This window comes from Adiantum capillus-veneris, chromosome 25, assembly GCF_014529385.1.
Source record: "Adiantum capillus-veneris isolate H3 chromosome 25, ASM1452938v2, whole genome shotgun sequence".
In the NCBI taxonomy this organism is placed as follows: Eukaryota; Viridiplantae; Streptophyta; class Polypodiopsida; order Polypodiales; family Pteridaceae; genus Adiantum; species Adiantum capillus-veneris.
In genome coordinates this window covers 17,839,540-17,860,448 of record NC_140955.1, presented here as the reverse complement: position 1 = coordinate 17,860,448, position 20,909 = coordinate 17,839,540, and the positions used below count along the sequence as shown (strand labels likewise).

Below are 20,909 nucleotides of genomic sequence, written 5' to 3'. Positions count from 1 at the left end.
CGAAAAAAAGTAGTCCCTGCCAAGATCAAACAGATACCCCCATGTCACAAATGTGGTCACTGGCGTAGAAGCAATTTATCCGAGATAGATTCACTCCTCCTCCTCTACGGTTAGAGCGAGAGAAAGACAGGCTGTCTGGGGGCCTCACAAAGCCCGAGTGCTACCAAACATCAGAAACCCTCAAAGCCATACATAACCGCTTCCAAGCTGCCAACTCAGCCCCATGCACAATAGCATGGCCACCTCCAATCCTGTCAGAGGGGTCCTCCAACATGTTGAAGTCCCCCCCAACACACCACAGCTCTGCATGCGGAAAAGACTCAACAACATGGGCCCAAAACTCTGCTCGTGCACTTGCCACATTGAACGTATATATGTTCAGGAAACCCATGAGGCAACCCTGAACCTGCATAGTAATCCACTTAGCTCTGCATGGCACAGAAATACCTCTACCCACAATGGTCTGCTGCCATGAGTCTGCAATAGTCGTACATATCCCTCCCTAGATACCTCCAGGTCCAAATGCGCATGGCATGGCCCCACTGTCTTAAAAAACTCCCTAGTAACTTTGTCACCCACCTGGGTCCACTGAGATGCCTGCCGATGGAAGGAAAACTCATGATGTTGCTCCTCAATGCTAGCCAACTCCTGTCTAGCTTGCTGCATCTGCCCCTCCAACCCAAGACCGTCTAGATGTTGCGCTTGCATCCTCTGCAAGGAAACAATGCCACGTCAAAGATGCTTCTCCACCTCCCTGGCTGCATCCAACTGAGCTGCAGACTCCTAGAGGAAGAAGCGACTAAGCTCAGCCAGTCCAGAGGCCATAGGGGTGTCTTGCGTGTCCAAGCTCTCAGTCCAAAGTGCCGCACCTCGCTCTCTAAGCTCTTGATCCAACAAGATCCTCTCTGGGATGCGCAGCATCCCACCCCCCCTCCTCTGTTTGTCTGTCACGGTGAGAATCACTAGAGCATGGTCGGAAAAAGTAGTCCCTGCCAAGATGCAAACAAATACCCCATGTCACAAATGTGGTCACTGGCGTAGAAGCGATGTATCCGAGATAGATTCACTCCTCCTCCTCTGCGGTCAGAGCGAAAGAAAGACCGGCTGTCTGGGGGCCTCACAAAGCCTGAGTGCTGCCAAACATCAGAAACCCTCAAAGTCATACATAGCCGCTTCCAAGCTTCCAACTCAGCCCCATGCATAGTAGCATGGCCACCTCCAATCCTGTCAGAGGGTCCTCCAACATGTTGAAGTTCCCCCCCAACACATCACTGCTCTGCATGAGGCAAAGACTCAACAACATGGGCCCAAAACTCTGCTCATCCACTTGCCACATTGAACGCATATATGTTCAGAAAACCCATGAGGCAACCCTGAACCTGCATAGTAATCCACTAAGCTCTGCCTGGCATAATAATACCTCTACCCACGATGGCCTACTGCCATGAGTCTGCAATAGCCGTACATATCCCTCCCTAGATACCTCTAGGTCCAAATGCAGCTAACCAAAATGTCTCATAGCAACCACGCAAACTCTGACCACATCGTCTAATGCGGCTCTCACAAAGATGATGCTCCTGTAGCATAAGAATATCAATCTCACCACCCACAATGCATTGTTGACGCTCCTGACGCAACCAACCCCTCTGACGCTGAAATTGGGGCCCTCCTAATCCCCGCACATTCCATGAGACGATCCTCATGGAGTTAGTGAGAGAAAACAGATGCTACAACAGCAGCCAACGTCGCTATCTTAGAGGCCGGCTTGGATGGGGAGTAATCAGCATCCGAGCGACCTCTAGACAAACGCAACTGAAGTGACTGTCCCACCTAGGCCCAAGCCAAGCGTGCAATCTGTAAGGCTGCATCTTCTGTCCAAGAATCCTCATGTACAAATACATAGCAAGGGGGGCACATAGTGGCAACAAACAAGTGCACCACAATGTGCTTGCAACCTGCTGCATCCAGTAGCATCACACTAAACTTGGCCAAAGGCCAAGGTGTCTGTACCAGATCTGTCACTCTAAGGTCCACTGTGTGGTGTGAGAACTCAATAGCCTCGACCTGGAGCCAATCAAGAACTGTGTGCAAGGTCCACTTTGTATGGTCACTTCCGCACAACGGAAAGGAGAAACCTACCACTGTATCCAGAGCCTCAGTGCCTCGAGCTGCTAAGAAGAGGACATGAACTTGAAAGCAAGCTTCCTCCAGGTCGGAAGAAGGGTCACCAAGGAAGCATGTGAAGTTGTATCGAAGAAATGCCATCGTTTGCGAATGTCGAATCTAGTCAAACCACGAGGGACTGTTGCAAAAGGATAGGTCTAAATAAGAAGAGGGGTCCTCAGGTGGGGCTATCCCTCTCCAGCCATGCGACTCGTAGCGAAAGCATTACTAAGAGATCGTCTCACTACAAATGCGTGTCCAGTCCCCTACGTCTAAGGAGGTGTGTGGGATGGGTCGGGTGATGAGGCTGAGGGCTCTATCGAGGAGAGTGGAGGAGCAGGCGGGGGTGGGGGTGGAGGTGGGGGGGAGGGGGAGGAGGAGGAGGCGGAACTGAGTCTGAGGGTGGAGAGAGAGGAGGCGCTGGAGGTGGTGGAGCTGAGGTCGAGGGGGCCTCCTTAGGAGGCTCTTGTTGAAGGGGTCGAACCGGTTCCCTGTAGGAACCCAATGCTACTAAGTTGCAAGAGGTCGCCCACCAGGGGGACAGTGTGGCGATCCCGTCCCTGTCAACGGCGGCCGGCCTTTGTCGAGATACCAGTCTGTGTGTCCTGGGTACCTGTCTGCTAGGCATGCTCAGCCTTGGGAGGTTGCGCATGCATTGTGGGTCGAGATCTCCTGCGAGGACAGGCCTTTGCTAAGTGGCCCATCTGCTCACAGATGAAGCACTAGTTCGGGAGTCCCGAATACTCCACCCTTTGGCGTAACCATCCCCCACTCACCCTAGGTAGAAGAACCACCTTCGGGAGAGTAAGGGTGTCACGAAACAGAACGCGTACTGACGGCACACCAACATCCTTGGCTGCAACTGAAGCTACCGTGCGTGGGGTCTCCAAGATTGTCCCGATCTCGGAACCAATCTTGGACAAATGCTAGCCCTAGCAGGAAAGATGACAAGCAAGCGCAGACGGAGACGACGTGCAGAGCCGGCGCATGGTGAGGCGACGTGTACAGCAAGGCAAGTGGAGGCGACGCGCACAAAACATGCGGCAGGCAGCGAGGGCGACGGTGGGGTGACAGCTGGGGGAGCACGACGGACAGAAGAAGATGCAAGAGAAGACAACAGGTAGTGGGATAAGGGTCAGGGTTTGGAGGAGCTACAGTTTGCCATCGTTAGGGGTGCTCTCTCTCTCTCTCTCTCTCTCTCTCTCTCTCTCTCTCTCTCTCTCTCTCTCTCTCTCTCTCTCTCTCTCTCTCTCTCTCTCCATGATCTCTCGGAGAGTGACACTCCCACAGGCGGAGGTGAGCAGAGCTAGATGACGACCACGGGTCACAGGCTACGGGGGGGCGAGCTCCCACCACCGACAGATCGAGGAGATCCGAGCCCGGGAGCGCCGTGCCACTGAGGAGCGAGTGGCTCAGATGAGGGCCGACCCGACCCGACAGCTTTCATCCGGGTGGCCTTGCCACCAGACCCGCCCATGTACCACATCTTACATCCCCCCATTAGTACAGGATGGAGCTAGATAGCTTGATGCATTCTCATGATTGTACTACCTTGAGCATATAGACATGCATATACCCCTAGAGATAGAGCTCCATCCCTCCTCAGATACTCCACTACCTACATTCAGTTCAGTTTTGTATCAGTTTTGTTTCATTTGTCTTTCCGATAGACAGATGACATACACACCATGTACATTTGATTTGTCTCATAGGCCGATTTCGGCCTGACATAGACGTTAAAAATCTTTCTTTCTTTCTTTCTTTCTTTCTTTCTCTCTCTCTCTCTCTCTCTCTCTCTCTCGTTTTTTGACCTAGTAGACAGCAGTTCACTCTTTTGATCATAACTTCTTCATCCGAACTCCGATGTGGATGATCTATAGCCTCAATCGAAGAGCCAGATGCCCTCTACGCATTGATGTAAAGACATAAATTTTTGGAGTTACGGAAGGCGTTACTGTAGCAGCATTTATGAAGTGAACAGGTTTAAAAAAGTTGCCTCTCATCTCTTATTTTACATACAATGTCTTCCGGCACTCACAAGGGTTCTTCTTCAGCAAGGTCCACAACCATTGTTGAAAATGATCCAAAATCTCCCAAGTGTGGAGATAGCAACATAACCACCCAACTAGCAAAATCGGAAACCATGATCATGGCATACTTGGTATTGTTGCAAGAGACCGTAAACAAACAAGCCAAAGACTTACGGGCACTTGCAATTGAGCATGGCACACTAAGGATACTTGTGGTTGAGAATGAGAATCTCAAGACGACACTTGAGATGCAAACAACACGTTTGATGCAACTTAGAGAGGAAGTATAGGAATGTAAACGCTCTCTTGTGGACTTGAATGCTTTGAAGGAGCACATGAGCAAAGTAAAGCATGACCATGTATTGAAAGAGGAGAAATTTGACACCATGAGCCGGGATGTATGTGACATGAAAAATGTATGCACAAACAAGTTTTGGGCTGATGTATGCGGTAACAATGTGGTTCCTAATTCCTCACTCATGCAAGCTTCAAACAAAGAATGTTGAGAATGTGGATATGGAGGAGTTGAAGGAACGGGAGTGACATTCCAAGAACATTGTTATTCGTGGAATTCTCGAAGACAAATTAGAGACACCTTCTTCTCTTGCCATTGTTATCGAATATTTCTTCAAAACCCACTTTGGCATGTCCGGAGTTATGGTCTATGAAGCACATAGAGTGGGTAAGCAAGGAGCTCCTCGCTCGAGAGAACGGCCAATTATATGCACCATGCCGGATGAGACCAAACGAAAGATTATCCTTGATAATAGTTGGATCTATTTGAGGGATACAAAATGTTATGTATGTGAAGATCGTACTATTAAGCAACAAAATATGCGTCGCAAGGCATATGAGCAAAAGAACAAGAAAAACAAGGAGATCTCTCACGAAGAAAATGTGCCCAAGGAGGAGGCAAGTCCCTCAAGCAAATAGAGATGAGTGACCTATGAGACCGAGTTACAATTGAAAATATGCTTTTGGAATTGTAATGGATACCCATGGAAAACGGCGGTTGGCATTGATGAACTAACAAGCAAAGACGATGCTGTACTTCTTGTCATTGATGTGGTCAAAGAATCTCAAGCAACGAAGAGGGTAAGGAGAGGTGGCATGTATGGTTAAGAAAAGATTGAAAGATTTAGTATTCATTGTGAAAGATGACAAGTACAAACGTTATGTATGGCTGAAAATTATGACACCAAAAAGAGCACCCATTTTTGTAGCCGGTTGCTACATTCCTCATTATGATTCCCTCTTTTATGCTTGTATGGATAGAGATCAACCATATTTTGATTTAGAAGAGGACATTGCTTATTTCAAAGGCGAAGGTGATGTTATTGTATTTGCGGATATAAATACTCGCACAAAAACATTGCAACATGATACTCAACAATTTGATATGCCATACATTTCAAGGGAGTTGGAGGAAGTTCACTTCTATGATCGTACTTCAATGGATGAGAAAGAGCCAGATCACTATGGAAAGTTACTTTTACATATGTGTAATAGCATGGGTATGCTCATTGCCAAGGTGTATCTTTGTGGAGTGGAACCAATCGATTTACATGTAGGAAACATAATGGAGATAATGTGATTGACTATATACTACTCTCCGAAGCCATCATGTATCGTATAAAGAGTTTTATCTTTGGCCAATGGACCTCGGAATACGATCACCCGACCTTATGTATTGACATTTCATGTGGAGAAGCAACTAAGCATGATAATCTCGGCCAAAGGGAAGAGAAATTATCACTATGCATGGATTTTAAACGGACACCAATGTACATTGAAATGGTTGAGCAAAAGTTATAGATGACAAAGCTTCAATATGACACGCCATTGGAAACTAAATGGGAAGCTTTCAAGAAAGTTATTTGTTCTTTGCCGAAGAATGCTTTGCCATAAAGCATCTCCATGGTATCAACAAAGATAAATCACACAATAGGTGGTTTGATAAAGAATATCAATATGCTCGAAAGTCCTTGATAAATCTTGATGCAACTATGGACAAAGATAACTATCAAAGTCATTTACATACATAAAAGGCATTGATTCAAAAGAAGAGAAAAAGATGAGAAGTAAAGCAACAACTTTTTCAAGTCCAAGAAAAGACACATGAATATGGAAGATTTTGGAGAGACTTGAGAGACAAGCGAGTAAGAGTTTTGGTAATTTGCGTCTTGTAGATATGTACACACATTGTAGGCAATTATATGAGCAAGCAAGTGCGGAAAAAATGTCATTTTATGGTTCACTCTTATGTATGCCCTCTTTTTTTTACTATTGAGGATATATGCGGTGGGCTCAAAAAGTTGGCCACTTGCAAAGCGAGAGATCTTCAAGGTATCAAGCCGGAGATGACCAAATAAACGGGAGATTTTACCCATGAGTGGATGTGTGATATGTTCAACCTTGCACTTCAACATGGTATACCTTATGATTGGAGTACTAATTGAGTTAAGCCTTTGCATAAAGGAGGGGTTGTAAAGAATACAAACAACTACCGGACTATAATGATTGGGTCTCTTATGGAAAAGTTGTTTGGGTGCATAATGGAGATGAAATTGAGTGATTGGGTTGAAGAGAATGACAAGCATGCAAAAGGACAAGCGGATTTTCGTTGATGTCATAGCACCATTGATCATCTTGTCAATCTTCGTGTTCTCATGAAGGAAAGTCGGTTGAAAGGCAAGCGATTGTATTATTGTTTTGTGGCCTTTAAAAAAGCCTTTGATAAGATTCCATGTAACAATTTGTGGAGAAGGATGGAAGAACTCAAGTGCCAAGTGAGTTTATCCTTGCGGTTTCTCGAATCTATGAGAAGGTGATTTGTCAATTATACATGGGAAGAGAAATTTCAGAAATTTTTGTAAGCACTATTGGGGTTAAACAAGGATGTTCGTTGTCACCAACTCTCTTTGGTCTATGCATCGATCAATTGGAACAAATGGTTCTCGACTTTATGCAAGAAGAAGACATTGAAGAGGTCACTATTTGCAATGTGTTAATCATGCTTTTGTTGTATGCAGATGATGTAGTGCTTCTAGCACAGACTTTAGAAGATGCACAAAAGCTTATGGTCGTCCTTGAGAACTTTTGCTTGCATAGTGGGCTAATTGTGAATGAATCCAAAACAAAGGTTATGCTTGTAAAAACCAACCGTAGGGAGAAGCCATGCATTGTGTACAACAATGAGACACTTGAAGTTGTCGAGAGCTTTAAGTACCTCGGGCTTGAGGTTCCGTCCAATCACAAGTGGCATGAATGTGCTATGCGTCGTTTGAAAGCGGGAAAGAGAGCATATTATGCATTTGAGAACATGTGTAATGCGGGAAACATCAAGTGTTTGGTTCTCAATAAGTACTTTTTTGATGCATTGGTGACACCGGTTCTTCTATATGGAGTTGAAGTGTGGGGTGGGAGCATCTCAAAGTCTACTTGGAAAGAGTTTGAGAATGTCCAAAAGCGTTTTCTTAGAAGCTTTTTCCAAATTAAGACACAAACACCATATATGCTCCTACTTCTTGAGTTGGGATCTCTTCCAATTGAGGTTATGGGCATGGAAAGGGTTGTGGAGTACATGATAAAGATGCGTCAAAACCCCTCACATCGACTTCCTACAATTGCATGGGAAGCAAGCAAAAAAGTTCAAAAAGACGCATAAAAGCAAGATCTTGAGCACGGGATGGATGCAAGACATAAAGAAGTGGTTTGGGAGATGGGATGCATTACACTTGCTATATGATGCTTCAATTGACTCCCAAGTGAATGAAGTTTTTCTACAATGCCAATGTATTACGGCTTGGGAGAAATCCGGTGGGTCACGCTTCATACATTACACCACCCATATTGCCCCCAACTACAAAACCATGTTCTTCACTGAAAGAGGAAACCGTACTCACACTTACATGCTTGAGCCTATCCCCTTGTTGGCGATACGCACTATCGCAGCGCCATTCGGCTTAGCTCCCATTTCCTTCGATGCGAGACAGGGCGTTGGGGCAATGGAGAAGAGTCAAATCGACTGTGCACATTATGCTCACTGCAAGTTCGAGAGTCTGAGTACCACACACTACTAGAGTGCTCAGCTTTTGGTCACATCCGAACTTGCTTCTCTCACATTTTCAGCCATGACTAGACCTACACACTTTCCTCTCCCAGCCACAGTGTGGGCTCTCCATTGTGACTCTCATCACCACAATTTTGGAGCATCGAGAGTCACTCATCAGCCATACATACACATACTACATCACATGTAACTTTGGTTTCATAGGTCATATTTGACCTCCGAGGACGATAATAAAATCTCTCTCTCTCTCTCTCTCTCTCTCTCTCTCTCTCTCTCTCTCTCTCTCTCTCTCTCTCTCGTCGGATAGATCTTTGAAAGTTTGAGGTCTCTTGGGATAGTTTCCTATGACGCTAAAATCCTCTTCTTCTTCTCTCTCTCTCTCTCTCTCTCTCTCTCTCTCTCTCTCTCTCTCTCTCTCTCTCTCTCTCTCTCTCTCTCTCTCTAATATTGTTTTATGATCACAACAAGAGGAATATTATCTCTCTTCGAACTGCATGAAGATACAATAACATCCCTAGAAGCCCGATAGAGAAGCAAGTAGTATAGCTGCTGAAGAGGGAAAAGCCTTAGGGGGAATAGGATCTTGTTTCTATAAACCTGTAAAACTGAAGGCTTCTTTGTCTGCCTCTGTCGCCTTCTCATTTTCTTTGCTTCTCTTCTACCAGCTCTCTCTGTCCCTGACCTTCTAGTACCTGTTTGCCTGCCTCTCCTGATCATATGTTTGTTGTTTACGCTCTGGATGCTCCACTCTCCATGTGCAGCCAACTTCCATATGTCCTGCTCCGCCGTAAAAAAATAGTGTCCTAGAAGCCCAATAGAGAACACTCTGTTAAATGTTACCTACATGTGTTGTAGGAAGAAAGCTGACCGAGGAGGACTTTTCACAAGAGACGGATGAAGACTCAATCAACTAGTGGAGCTGTACACACAACTGGACATAATCCACCCCCACTCAAAACAACTCCCAAGCTACTTATACCAATCTCTTCAATATGCAGCTGAAACTATGACAGCTAGCCCCACGACCAGACTAGTTAGATCCACCCGCCTCCATTTGTATAAATAACATTAAGCTCTGCCGAAGTCCAGGGATTCTGTACCTGGTCCAATGTCTCAGAGTGGACCCTATAGCCTCTCCCTTATGGGAAGATGGTCAAAATCCTATAAACGGGCATGGTAAGAAAGGAAGCCCTGAGATAGCCCAAAAGTGCCTGAAGGACACATACAGGAACTATGTGTAGGGAAAAAGCCCAAAAAACACCACAGTACAGAACCCATAGGGGGAGCGTTACCTATGGAATAAATACTGGCCAGGATACATGAACGTAAATATGCCACATGCAATTAGACAGATCAAAGAATCATCACACAGATTACAAATTTGACATTGGCCCAGCTGCACTCATCCCTTGAGCTGAGAGGACTTGCAGGCTATGTACAGAAAAGATAGACACTGATGAGCATTGAAGTTTTCTTTATTCACTCATAAGCATACCTGGACACCGTTAAACTATAAGAGGTATCTTCCTTACCTGGCCAACTGCAACGATACCTCCATTTATTGTGAACTTTATATGGGGGAAATCCCGAATCAAGGAGAAAACATATTCATACCTGCAGAATCCTTTCCTAATCAGAAAAGGCTATTTTTCTTTCACGCACATTCATATTGACTTTGCAAACATCACATGTGTGTTACTATAAATTGGCACTCTTGTAAGGACATTGTGAAACCCCATTATTTTTTGAAAACAGCTGAATTAGGACTCGACCAGAAAAAAAAAAGCCAATGATCAGCACTTTAGCTCATGGACCAGAAAACAACTAACTTTAAGGGGGGGATTTTGCGATTCGCTTCGGGGCTGATCCCTTTAAGAATAGCTTTACGAGCATGAATTATAAAATGTCTGGTAGGTGATAGTGTTGCAACCGTATCAACGAAAGTGCCTGAAAACAGACATGCCCAGTTAGAACAATTGACTAACATATTATATATCAAGAAAGAGTTGCATTGTAACCAACAGACTTTTAAAAGACTCGGGTCTAATACACAATAAACGACAAGATTAACTTGCACGTCAACAAACATCATCAACAAAATCTCTGGATGTGTCACTTGTCAAAAAGGTTGACAGACTCAAAGACAATACAGAACAAAGAAGACAATTCAAAATTTGTGTGCCCCTGCTTCACAAGCAATGTGCAATTGTAAACTATTCCCTTATAAAAATTTCATTTGGGAAGTGCTACAACATGTGACACCTTATCTATTCCGGTCCCTCCCCTCCCCCCCCCCCCCCACCTCCCCCCCCCCTCAGACACGTGGCTGAAGCTGCTAGCTCCGGCTGGTGTACCCTGCATCGCCGGTGACACAGGCGAGCGAGAGAGAGAGAGAGAGAGAGAGAGAGAGAGAGAGAGAGAGAGAGAGAGAGAGAGAGAGAAATGAAATGTTATATTAACGTCTTCAAAAGGCCAAAGTGACCTATAAGACCAGAAAGTTACAATGCGGTGTATTTGATACAAAGTCAGATTAACAAAATAAATTAAACTAGGATAACAAAATATAAATACTGCGGGATCCTAAACTAAGCAGAGCAATGTGAAGACAATATGGGAGGGGAGTAGAGATCCATCTTCATCTGCACTCTGGACGACGAAAAAGTATGGCTCGAATCCTTTGCCATAGCCTCCTTCGAAATTGTGTAGCTCCTCTCCTCCCTCGGGGTCGTCTAGATCTCCCTAGCTCCAATGCTCTGTCTATGAGAATGCCAGTAGTGCGGGTAGACCTCTCCACCGTCGCCGGTTGCTCCTCTGTCTGTTCTTCTGGGTGTACAGTATCTAGTGTAAAGAAATCTGTGATCTGTCTCTGGGGATGTCTCTCTTCACCTCTCCTCAGTAAGGTTCCTCTATGCTTGTGTAACTCAAGTAGATAAAGCCCAAAACATCTTTGATCCTCATAACTCATGACCCTAGATAGAGGCCCAAAACCTTCTCTGAATAGACAGTGAAAACGACCTCGTATCTCATAGTACATTGTGCAATGACATATGTAGTGTACTTCTGTCTCTAGCTCTAGATGGCATAAGCCTCATATTCTGTTATCTGCCGGTGTCCTTCTCAATCTGCCAATCTCAATCTCGAGCTGATGTGAGGACGTGCGTATCTGGCCAATGGCACACCGCAAACCATGCGAAAGATGCGTGTCCATATAGCTAGGTCGAATCACAAACCCATCCCCCGCGAGGTGGAGAAGATGCTCTCTATAGAAAGCCATCTTTGTGCCCAACTCTTGTAACGGCTCTATCCATGTCCTTCTCGTGTCCAGCTGGATCAAATCCTGACAGATGAGTCTATTAATCTCAACCTGTGTCAGAGACCTCAAGGGTGCCTGAAGAGAGTATTGAAAAGGAGGCAACCTATCCATGGTGAAACCATGTGTCTGAAACCATGATGTCATCTGAGCATACCAGCATGATGTATCCCCATTAAAAGATAATTGTCTGGAAGACTCTAGAGCCACCCTGGCATATCTGTCTCTGGTAGTATCCCATAGACTGTGTACTAAGGAGACCGATCTTGTGAGCGCCTCAATCTCCATAGGGGGGGCAGCTAATTCCGCTCGAATGATATCATGCGGTACCTTGGCTCTAATCAGCTAAGAGATCATAGATACAAGGGGATTATCAATACGCCTCCACCCATCCTGGCCTATAGAAGGTCCCCAAACCTGCACCCCATATAACATAGTAGAGGCTACCAAAGTATCAAAGAGCCATAACTTTGTCCTAGGTTCTTGGAACTGAACTTGTGAACACATCCTCTCCATTCCTCCCAGAGCCGCACCGGCTCTAGTTAGTCTAGTCTCTGCTACTCTTCTCAAAGAAAAACTCGGCCCCGTGAAGACTACCCCCAGGTAAGTGTATGTATATCTGTATACTCCACAATCTCCTGACCATATTTGAAAGTAGGTACTGATCTCCTGACCCATTGTGGTGTGGTGTTAAACACCATAACCTTTGTTTTACCTAGGTTTACACCCAGGCCACTATCCTCTGCAAAACTGCATAGTGCGGCCAGATGTCGTTGCATACCTTCTGGTGAGTCAGATATCAGTACAATATCATCAGCATAAAGCAACAATGAGATCCACGTCCCTGCCAACTGGGCACCCCTGTCACCCTTTCTGTCAATGTAATCAGACACCTCATCCACATACATACCGAATAGAGTAGGAGACAATGGGCAACTTTGTTTCACTCCAATAGTAGAGTGAACTAAATCAGATACCCCTTCTGGAGTGCGTACATGTCCCACCATTGATTTGTACAAAGCCATTATCCCCCAAATTACCTCTATGGGCACCCCCATCTCTTGCAGTCTGCGCATCAATCGAGCCCTTGGTACCATGTCAAATGCTTTGCGAAAATCCACAAAGCTACAATAGATCCGTCTCCCATGTGCTCTGCCCTCCTCAATGATGGCCCTGAGTGTCAGAATATGATCAAGAGTGGAGAAACCCCTCCTGAAGCCGGCCTGACCCTTTGCTCGTACACCCTCGCCCTCTACCCAGCTACTCAGGTGTTGCTCCAGAATAGATGCATACAATCGTGCCAACGTGTGCCCAACCATAATAGTGCGGTAATTCCCAGGATCTGTAGGGTCACCAGCCTTGAAGATGGACACAATATCAGACAACCTCCAGGTCTCAGGTAATCCCTCACACATGGCACGATTGAACAACACTCCGAGAACCTCCATCAACATATCCTTGGCATGTATAAAGTGCTCCGCTAATAGACCGTCATGATCATATGCCTTCCCGGTCCTCATCCTGTCGATGGCCCTTCGTACCATCTTAGGCGTAAAGAAAGTGCTCGTAGTTGGGCAAGGCTTGGTAGGGTCTAGAAGGGGTTCCTGTCTCGGAACCGTATATAATGATGTCGCATATTGGCCCCACACATCAGGTGAAGTAATCACTGGGGGAGGAGAGTGCTCATGGAAGAGCCTCCATGCCTCTCCTGAGTCCCTACTCAAGAACATCTGATATAAGTCTTGCTCCATCTGAGCTAGGTAAGCTCGCTTCTTCCGTCGCACAAGGCGTCGGAAAGCAATCCGAGACTGTTTGTAAGTGATGACTCCTAACAGAAGATCCCTCTGAAGTTGTGCCCTCATCTCTCTGCATTCCTCATCATACCAACTATTCTGGGGCATGCTCCCAACACGTTGTCTCTTACCCGGCTGAGTGTGTGGATATGCCACTGATGCAGCCCCATGCAGTGTCTCAATCAGTATATTGGTGCAGTCCTCCACTAAGAGGCCTGTACCATTTCTGCCAGCTATGCCTTCCAATAGACGGTCCCAGATCTCCTCTGTATAAACGAAATCAGTCTCTGGTGTAAATGTATAGCGGGTGTGTGGCCTGGCTCTTGGTGTCTGGGTTGTACTATACTGAAATTTAACGGACAGTGTCAATAGGGCATGATCTACTGCTATGCCCACTGGCCTGGCTCCCACTGTGAAATCCTGAATGCAGGGGATAAAGCTCGGTTATGCCATAACATAATCTACTGTACTGGCCCCATGTCTATGTGAAAAGCATGTGAAACCGGCTGCTCCAGGAAATAGCTGTAAGCCATTAAGTATGGCTAATCCATGTGTGGTCGTCATTTCCATGAGGTATCTCCCATACTCCGTTTGCTCTCTGTCATCTGAGCATCTGTCAAGCGCTAACTCACCCGCATCCAGCTCTCGAAGCACCTCATCTGAGGTGTCGTAGAAGACTGTCTGCGAGTTACCCGTTCTGGCATTGAAGTCCCCTAGGAGAATGATATCACCATCCCTTGAAAACTCCCAAATGTCACCATCTCGGATAGAGAAAGGCGACTGCCCTCTGGATGCGGCATACATTGATGTACCGGGAGGAAAGTAACATATGGCAATATATAGGAATCGACCTGTGTCAGCTCTCAGTCTCACCCACATATATCTAGCATGATCATCTCTTCGTACAATATGCAGTAATGGTTGTAGTTCCTCTCTGAATAGCACTGCTACTCCTACTGAACCTCTACTCCCGTGCTCAGATCTCGCATTTGCCCTATGAGCTGTTTCCCATCTGTATCCCACCACATGTGGCATTACCTGTCCCAGGGCCTGATGAGTCTCTGAGAAGAACACAATATCCTTGTCTTTGAAACTCTCCTCAAATGCGCCCACGTCCAACCTCATAGACCCATTAGAGTTCCAGGTAGCCATCTTAAGTGGGGTCCCATAGGTCTCGCACCGTCATGCAGTACACCGCTCTAAAATCACCACCCGTCCATCTCTGTAAAAGGCTATCTTTCCCTTCTCCCTTGCCGCTGTAATCTCTGGCATTACCTCTCATATGTGCGAGCTGTGAGAGGGTCGGGTCATCACCGAGGAAAATACCTGTCTTTTTGAGAGTAGGCCTGTTTCTCAAGAATTCCTTCTTCTCTTCCGACGAGGGGAAGCGTAGTATGAGAGCTCTCCCCTTTGAAGACTCTCCCGGGCCATCACTTTTCTTACCAACCCTCCATGCCTTTGTGTGCAAAGGCTTTTCCATCCCCATCATGGATGTAAGGCTTGTGACCTCTTTCTCCACGTTGTTTATGTCCTTGAGACCGGTCACTCTCACATGCACTGCTCGCATCCGCCTTCTTTGTTCCTCTTCGAGAGTCATGTAAATAAGCGTCGGTGTACAAGGAGTTTCTTGACCTTTCGCTTTCTTGGCGGCCTCGATCCATTTTTCAGCCTCGTCCGTCTTTTTCTGTGTCCTTGTTATCATCTCCGCCCATGAAGATGTCTTTGCCGCACTCAGCTTCTCTTCCTCTGTGATCATCCTTACTTGTTCCTTAATTTCCTTGATTTCATCAATTATCGAGGGTTGAAATTCGCCTTCCTCTAGTCCATTGCTTACTCTATCAGCAAGCTCCTGTTTAAGGGCTAAGACTTCTTTTTTGAGTACCCGTATCTCGGCGTTTGGGTTCTCCTGTTTGAGGGTTGATACTTCTTCTTTGAGTGTCTGTCTTTCTGAGTTAAGGCTCTCTTTCTCCTTCTTCCACTGTGCGCCTTCATTGAAGACCATCTATAGGAGGTTGGCCTTCTCCTTCCACCATCCTTCCATCTCTGTTTTCCATTTCTTCATTTCCCTCTCCATCTGCGCCATCCGCTTATTCGTGAGCATGAAGGTTGCCTTTGCTCGCGGCTTGCAAACAAGTGAGACATTGGCGGCTTCTGTGTCCTGTGCAGGGTCTTCTTCAAGTGGATCCATTTCCGTGAGGCCCAAAGAATCAGAGAGAGAGAGAGAGAGAGAGAGAGAGAGAGAGAGAGAGAGAGAGAGAGGAGCGATAGATGGGCTGACGAGAGAGGGGGGGGGGGGGGGGGTTTCGCGATAGACAGAGGAGGGGGAAAAAAAGAGGGGAGAGAGAGAGAGAGAGAGAGAGAGAGAGAGGAGCGATAGATGGGCTGACGAGAGAGGGGGGGGGGGGGGGTTTCGCGATAGACAGAGGAGGGGGGAAAAAGAGGGGAGAGAGAGAGAGAGAGAGAGAGAGAGAGAGGAGCGATAGATGGGCTGAGGAGAGGGGTCGGGGGGTGGGGGGGGGGGGGCACGCGAAAGATTGACGAGGGGGCGATAGACTGAGGAGAGGGTGCGATAGACAAGGGGGGGGGGGGGGGGGGGGAAGGGGGGGGGGGGGGGGGGGGGGGGGGGGGTTTGGGGGCGTGCGATAGACGCGGGGGGGGCTCAGCGCGATAGAGAGAGGGAGCGGGGCGGGCAACGCGAGAGAGAGAGGGGGTGCGGGAGAGCGCGAGAGAGAGAGAGATAGTGCGGGAGCAGCAGGGAGAGAAACGCGAGGGCGGGACAGTGGCGGGCAGGGAGCACGAGGGGCAGGGGCAGCCGCAGCGCAGGGGCAACAGAGGGAGGGGGGGCCAGCAACAGCACAGAGAGAGAGAGAGAGAGAGAGAGAGAGAGAGAGAGAGAGAGAGAGAGAGAGAGAGAGAGATTTTATTATCGTCCTCGGAGGTCAAATATGACCTATGGGACCAAAGTTACATGTGATGTAGTATGTGTATGGCTGATGAGTGACACTCGATGCTCCAAAATTGTAGTGATGAGAGTCGCAATGGAGAGCCCACACTTTGGCTGGGAGAGGAAAGTGTGTAGGTCTAAGTTATGGCTGAAAATGTGAGAGAAGCAAGTTCGGATGTGATCAAAAGCTCAGAACTCTAGTAGTGTGTGGTACTCAGACTCTCGAACTTGCAGTGAGCATAATGTGCACAATCAATTTGACTCTTCTCCATTGCCCCAACGCCTTAGCTCGCATTAAAGGAAATGGGAGCCAAGCCGAATTGCTGCGATAGTGCGTATCGCGGACAAGGGCATAGGCTCAAGCATGTAAGTGTGAATACGGTTTCCTCTCTCAGCGAAGAACATGGTTTTGTAGTTGGGGGAATTATAGGTGGTGTAATGTATGAAGCGTGACCCACCGGATTTCTCCCAAGCGTAATACATTCGCGTTGTAGAAAGCTTCATTCACTTGAGAGTCAATTGAAGCAAGGGAGGGGGGGGGGGGGGGGGGGTTTGGGGGCGTGCGATAGACGCGGGGGGGGCTCAGCGCGATAGAGAGAGGGAGCGGGGCGGGCAACGCGAGAGAGAGAGGGGGTGCGGGAGAGAGCGAGAGAGAGAGAGATGGTGCGGGAGCAGCAGGGGGGAGAAACGCGAGGGCGGGCAGGGAGCACGAGGGGCAGGGGCAGCCGCAGCGCAGGGGCAACAGAGCGAGAGGGGGGGCCAGCAACAGCAGAGAGAGAGAGAGAGAGAGAGAGAGAGAGAGAGAGAGAGAGAGAGAGAGAGAGAGAGAGAGAGAGAGAGAGAGAGAGAGAGAGAGATTTTATTATCGTCCTCGGAGGTCAAATATGACCTATGGGACCAAAGTTACATGTGATGTAGTATGTGTATGGCTGATGAGTGACTCTCGATGCTCCAAAATTGTAGTGATGAGAGTCGCAATGGAGAGCCCACACTTTGGCTAGGAGAGGAAAGTGTGTAGGTCTAAGTTATGGCTGAAAATGTGAGAGAAGCAAGTTCGGATGTGATCAAAAGCTCAGAACTCTAGTAGTGTGTGGTACTCAGACTCTCGAACTTGCAGTGAGCATAATGTGCACAATCAATTTGACTCTTCTCCATTGCCCCAACGCCCTATCTCGCATTAAAGGAAATGGGAGCCAAGCCGAATTGCTGCGATAGTGCGTATCGCGGACAAGGGCATAGGCTCAAGCATGTAAGTGTGAATACGGTTTCCTCTCTCAGCGAAGAACATGGTTTTGTAGTTGGGGGAATTATAGGTGGTGTAATGTATGAAGCGTGACCCACCGGATTTCTCCCAAGCCGTAATACATTCGCGTTGTAGAAAAGCTTCATTCACTTGAGAGTCAATTGAAGCATCATGTAGCAAGTGTAATGCATCCCATCTCCCAAACCACTTCTTTATGTCTTGCATCCATCCCGTGCTCATGATCTTGCTTTTATGCGTCTTTTGAACTTTTTTGCTTGCTTCCCATGCAATTGTAGGAAGTCGATGTGAGGGGTTTTGACGCATCTTTATCATGTACTCCACAAACCTTTCCATGCCCATAACCTCAACTGGAAGAGATCCCGAATCAAGAAGTAGGAGCATATATGGTGTTTGTGTCTTAACTTGGAGAAAGTTTGTAAGAAAACGCTTTTAGACATTCTCAAACTCTTTCCAAGTAGACTTTGAGATGCTCCCGCCCCACACTTCAACTCCATAAAGAAGAACCGGTGTCACCAATGCATCAAAAAGATACTTCTTGAGAACCCAACACTTGATGTTTCCCGCATTACACATGTTCTCAAATGCATAATATGCTCTCTTTCCCGCTTCCAAACGACGCATAGCACATTCATGTCACTTGTGATTGGATGGAACCTCAAGGCCAAGGTACTTTAAGCTCTCAACAACTTCAAGTGTCTCGTTGTTGTACACAATGCATGGCTTCTCCTTATGGTTGGTTTTCACAAGCATAACCTTTGTTTTGGATTCATTTACAATCAGCCCACTATGCAAGCAAAAGTTCTCAAGGACAACCGTAAGCTTTTGTGCATCTTCTAAAGTCTGTGCTAGAAGCACTACATCATCCGCATACAACAAAAGCATGATTACCGCATTGCAAATAGTGACCTCTTCAATGCCTTCTTCTTGCATAAATTCAAGTACCATTTGTTCCAATCGATCGATGCATAGACCAAAGAGAGTTGGTGACAATGGACATTCTTTTTTAACCCCAATAGTGCTTACAAAAATTTCTGAAATTTCTCTTCCCATCCGCAATTGACAAATCACCTTCTCATAGATTCGAGAAACCGCAAGCATAAACTCACTTGGCACTTGGAGTTCTTCCATCCTTCTCCACAAATTGTTACGTGGAATCATATCAAAGGCTTTCTTAAAGTCCACAAAACAACAATACAATCGCTTGCCTTTCAACCGACTTTCCTCCATGAGAACACGAAGAGTGACAAGATGATCAATGGTGATATGGCATCGACGAAAACCCGCTTGTCCCTTTGCACGCTTGTCATTCTCTTCAACCCAATCACTCAATTTCATCTCCATTATACACCCAAACAACTTTGCCATAAGAGACCCAATCATTATAGTCCGGTAGTTGCTTACATTCTTTACATCCCCTCCTTTATGCAAAGGCTTAATTCAATTAGTACTCCAATCATAAGGCATACCATGTTGAAGTGCAAGGTTGAACATATCACACATCCACTCATGGTTAAAATCTCCTGTCCATTTGATCATCTCCCGCTTGATACCTTGAAGATCTCCCGCTTTGCGAGTGGCCAACTTTTCAAGCCCACCGCATACATCCTCAATAGTAAAAAAAGACGTTATACATGGGAGTGAACCATAAAATGACATTTTTTCAGTATTTGCTTGCTCATATAATTGCCTACAATGTGTGTACATATCCACTAGACTCAAGTTACCAAAATTCTCAAACCGCTTGCCTCTCAAGTTTCTCCAAAATCTTCCACGTGCATGTGTCTTTTCTTGGACTTGAAATTCTTGTTGCTTTACTTCCCATCTTCTTCTCTTCTTTTGAATCAATGCCTTGTATATATGCAAATGACTTTGATAGTTGTCTTTGTCCATAGTTGCATCAAACTTTATCAAGGACTTTCGAGCATCTTGACATTCTTTATCAAACCACCTTTTGCAAGATCTATCTTTGTTGATACCATAGAGATGCTTTATGGCAAAGCATTCTTCCGCACAAGAACAAATAGCTTTCTTGAAAGCTTTCCATTTAGTTTCCAATGGTGCTTCACATTGAAGCTTTGTCATCCATAATTTTTGCTCAACCATTTCAATGTACATTGGTGCCCGTTTGAAATCCATACATAGTGATAACTTCTCTTTCCTTTGGCTGAGATTATCATGCTTAGTTGCTTCTCCATATGAAAGGTCAATACATAAGGTGCAATGGTCGGATTCCGGGGTCCATTGACTAAACATAAAACTCTTTATGCGATACATGATGGCTTCAGAGAGTAGCATATAGTCAATCACACTATTCCCATAATGTCTCCTACATGTAAATCCATTGGTTCCACTCCACAAAGATACACCATTGGCAATGAGCATACCCGTGCTATTACACATGTGTAAAAGTAACTTTCGATAGTGATCCGGCTCTTTCTCATCCATTGAAGTACGATCATACAAGTGAACTTCCTCCAACTCCCTTGAAATGTATGGCATATCAAATTGTTGAGTATCATGTTGCAATGTTTTTGTGCGAGCATTCATATCCCCAAATACAATAACATCACCTTCACCTTTGAAATGAGCAATGTTCTCTTCCAAATTAGAAAATGGTTGATCTCTATCCATGCAAGCATAAAAGGGAGAATCATGATGAGGAATGTAGCAACCGGCTACAAAAATGGGTGCTCTTTTTGGTGTCATAATTTTCAGCCATACATAACGTTTGTACTTGTCATCTTTCACAATTGATAAAAAATCTTCCAATCCTTTCTTAACCATACATGCTAACCCTCCTTGTCCTCTTCGTTGCTTGAGATTCTTTGACCACATCAATGAATGTACATTGTAATCCTCCAAGCCGTTAATCCTTTGTGTATCATGCTCCCAAGTTTCAACAAGAAGTACAACATCGGCTTTGATTGTTAGTTCATCAGTCCCAACCCCCGCATTCCATGGGTATCCATTACAATTCCAAAAGCATATTTTCAATTGTAACTCGGTCTCATAGGTCACGCATCCCTATTTGCTTGAGAGACTTGCCTCCTCCTTGGGCACATTTTCTTCATGAGAGATCTCCTTCTTTTTATTATTCTTTTCTTCATATGCCTTGCGACGCATATTTTGTTGCTTAATAGTGTGATCTTCACATACAAAACATTTTGTATCCTCAAATAGATCCAACTATTATCAAGGATAATCTTTCGCTTGGTCTCATCTGGCATGGTGCATACAATTGGCCGTTCTCCCGAGCGAGGAGCTCGTTGCTTCCCCACTCTATGTGCTCCATAGACCATAACTCCGGACATGCCAAAGTGGGTTTTGAAGAAA

The 20,909-nt window shown here is 46.1% G+C and overlaps 1 protein-coding gene across 3 annotated transcripts in view; it reads right to left on the bottom strand.

Annotated features, from left to right (window-relative positions):
- LOC147424501 (uncharacterized) overlaps positions 1-20,909 on the bottom strand; it is a 191,214-nt gene that overhangs the window by 35,191 nt on the left and 135,114 nt on the right. For all 3 annotated transcript variants that reach the window (XM_086499767.1, XM_086499766.1, XM_086499768.1), the window contains exons 6-7: positions 10,095-10,212; positions 9,798-9,879 (exon numbers count right to left, since the gene is read on the bottom strand). In XM_086499767.1, the coding sequence (XP_086355893.1) occupies positions 9,798-9,879; positions 10,095-10,212 (200 nt within the window). The remainder of the gene's footprint in view (positions 1-9,797; positions 9,880-10,094; positions 10,213-20,909) is intronic.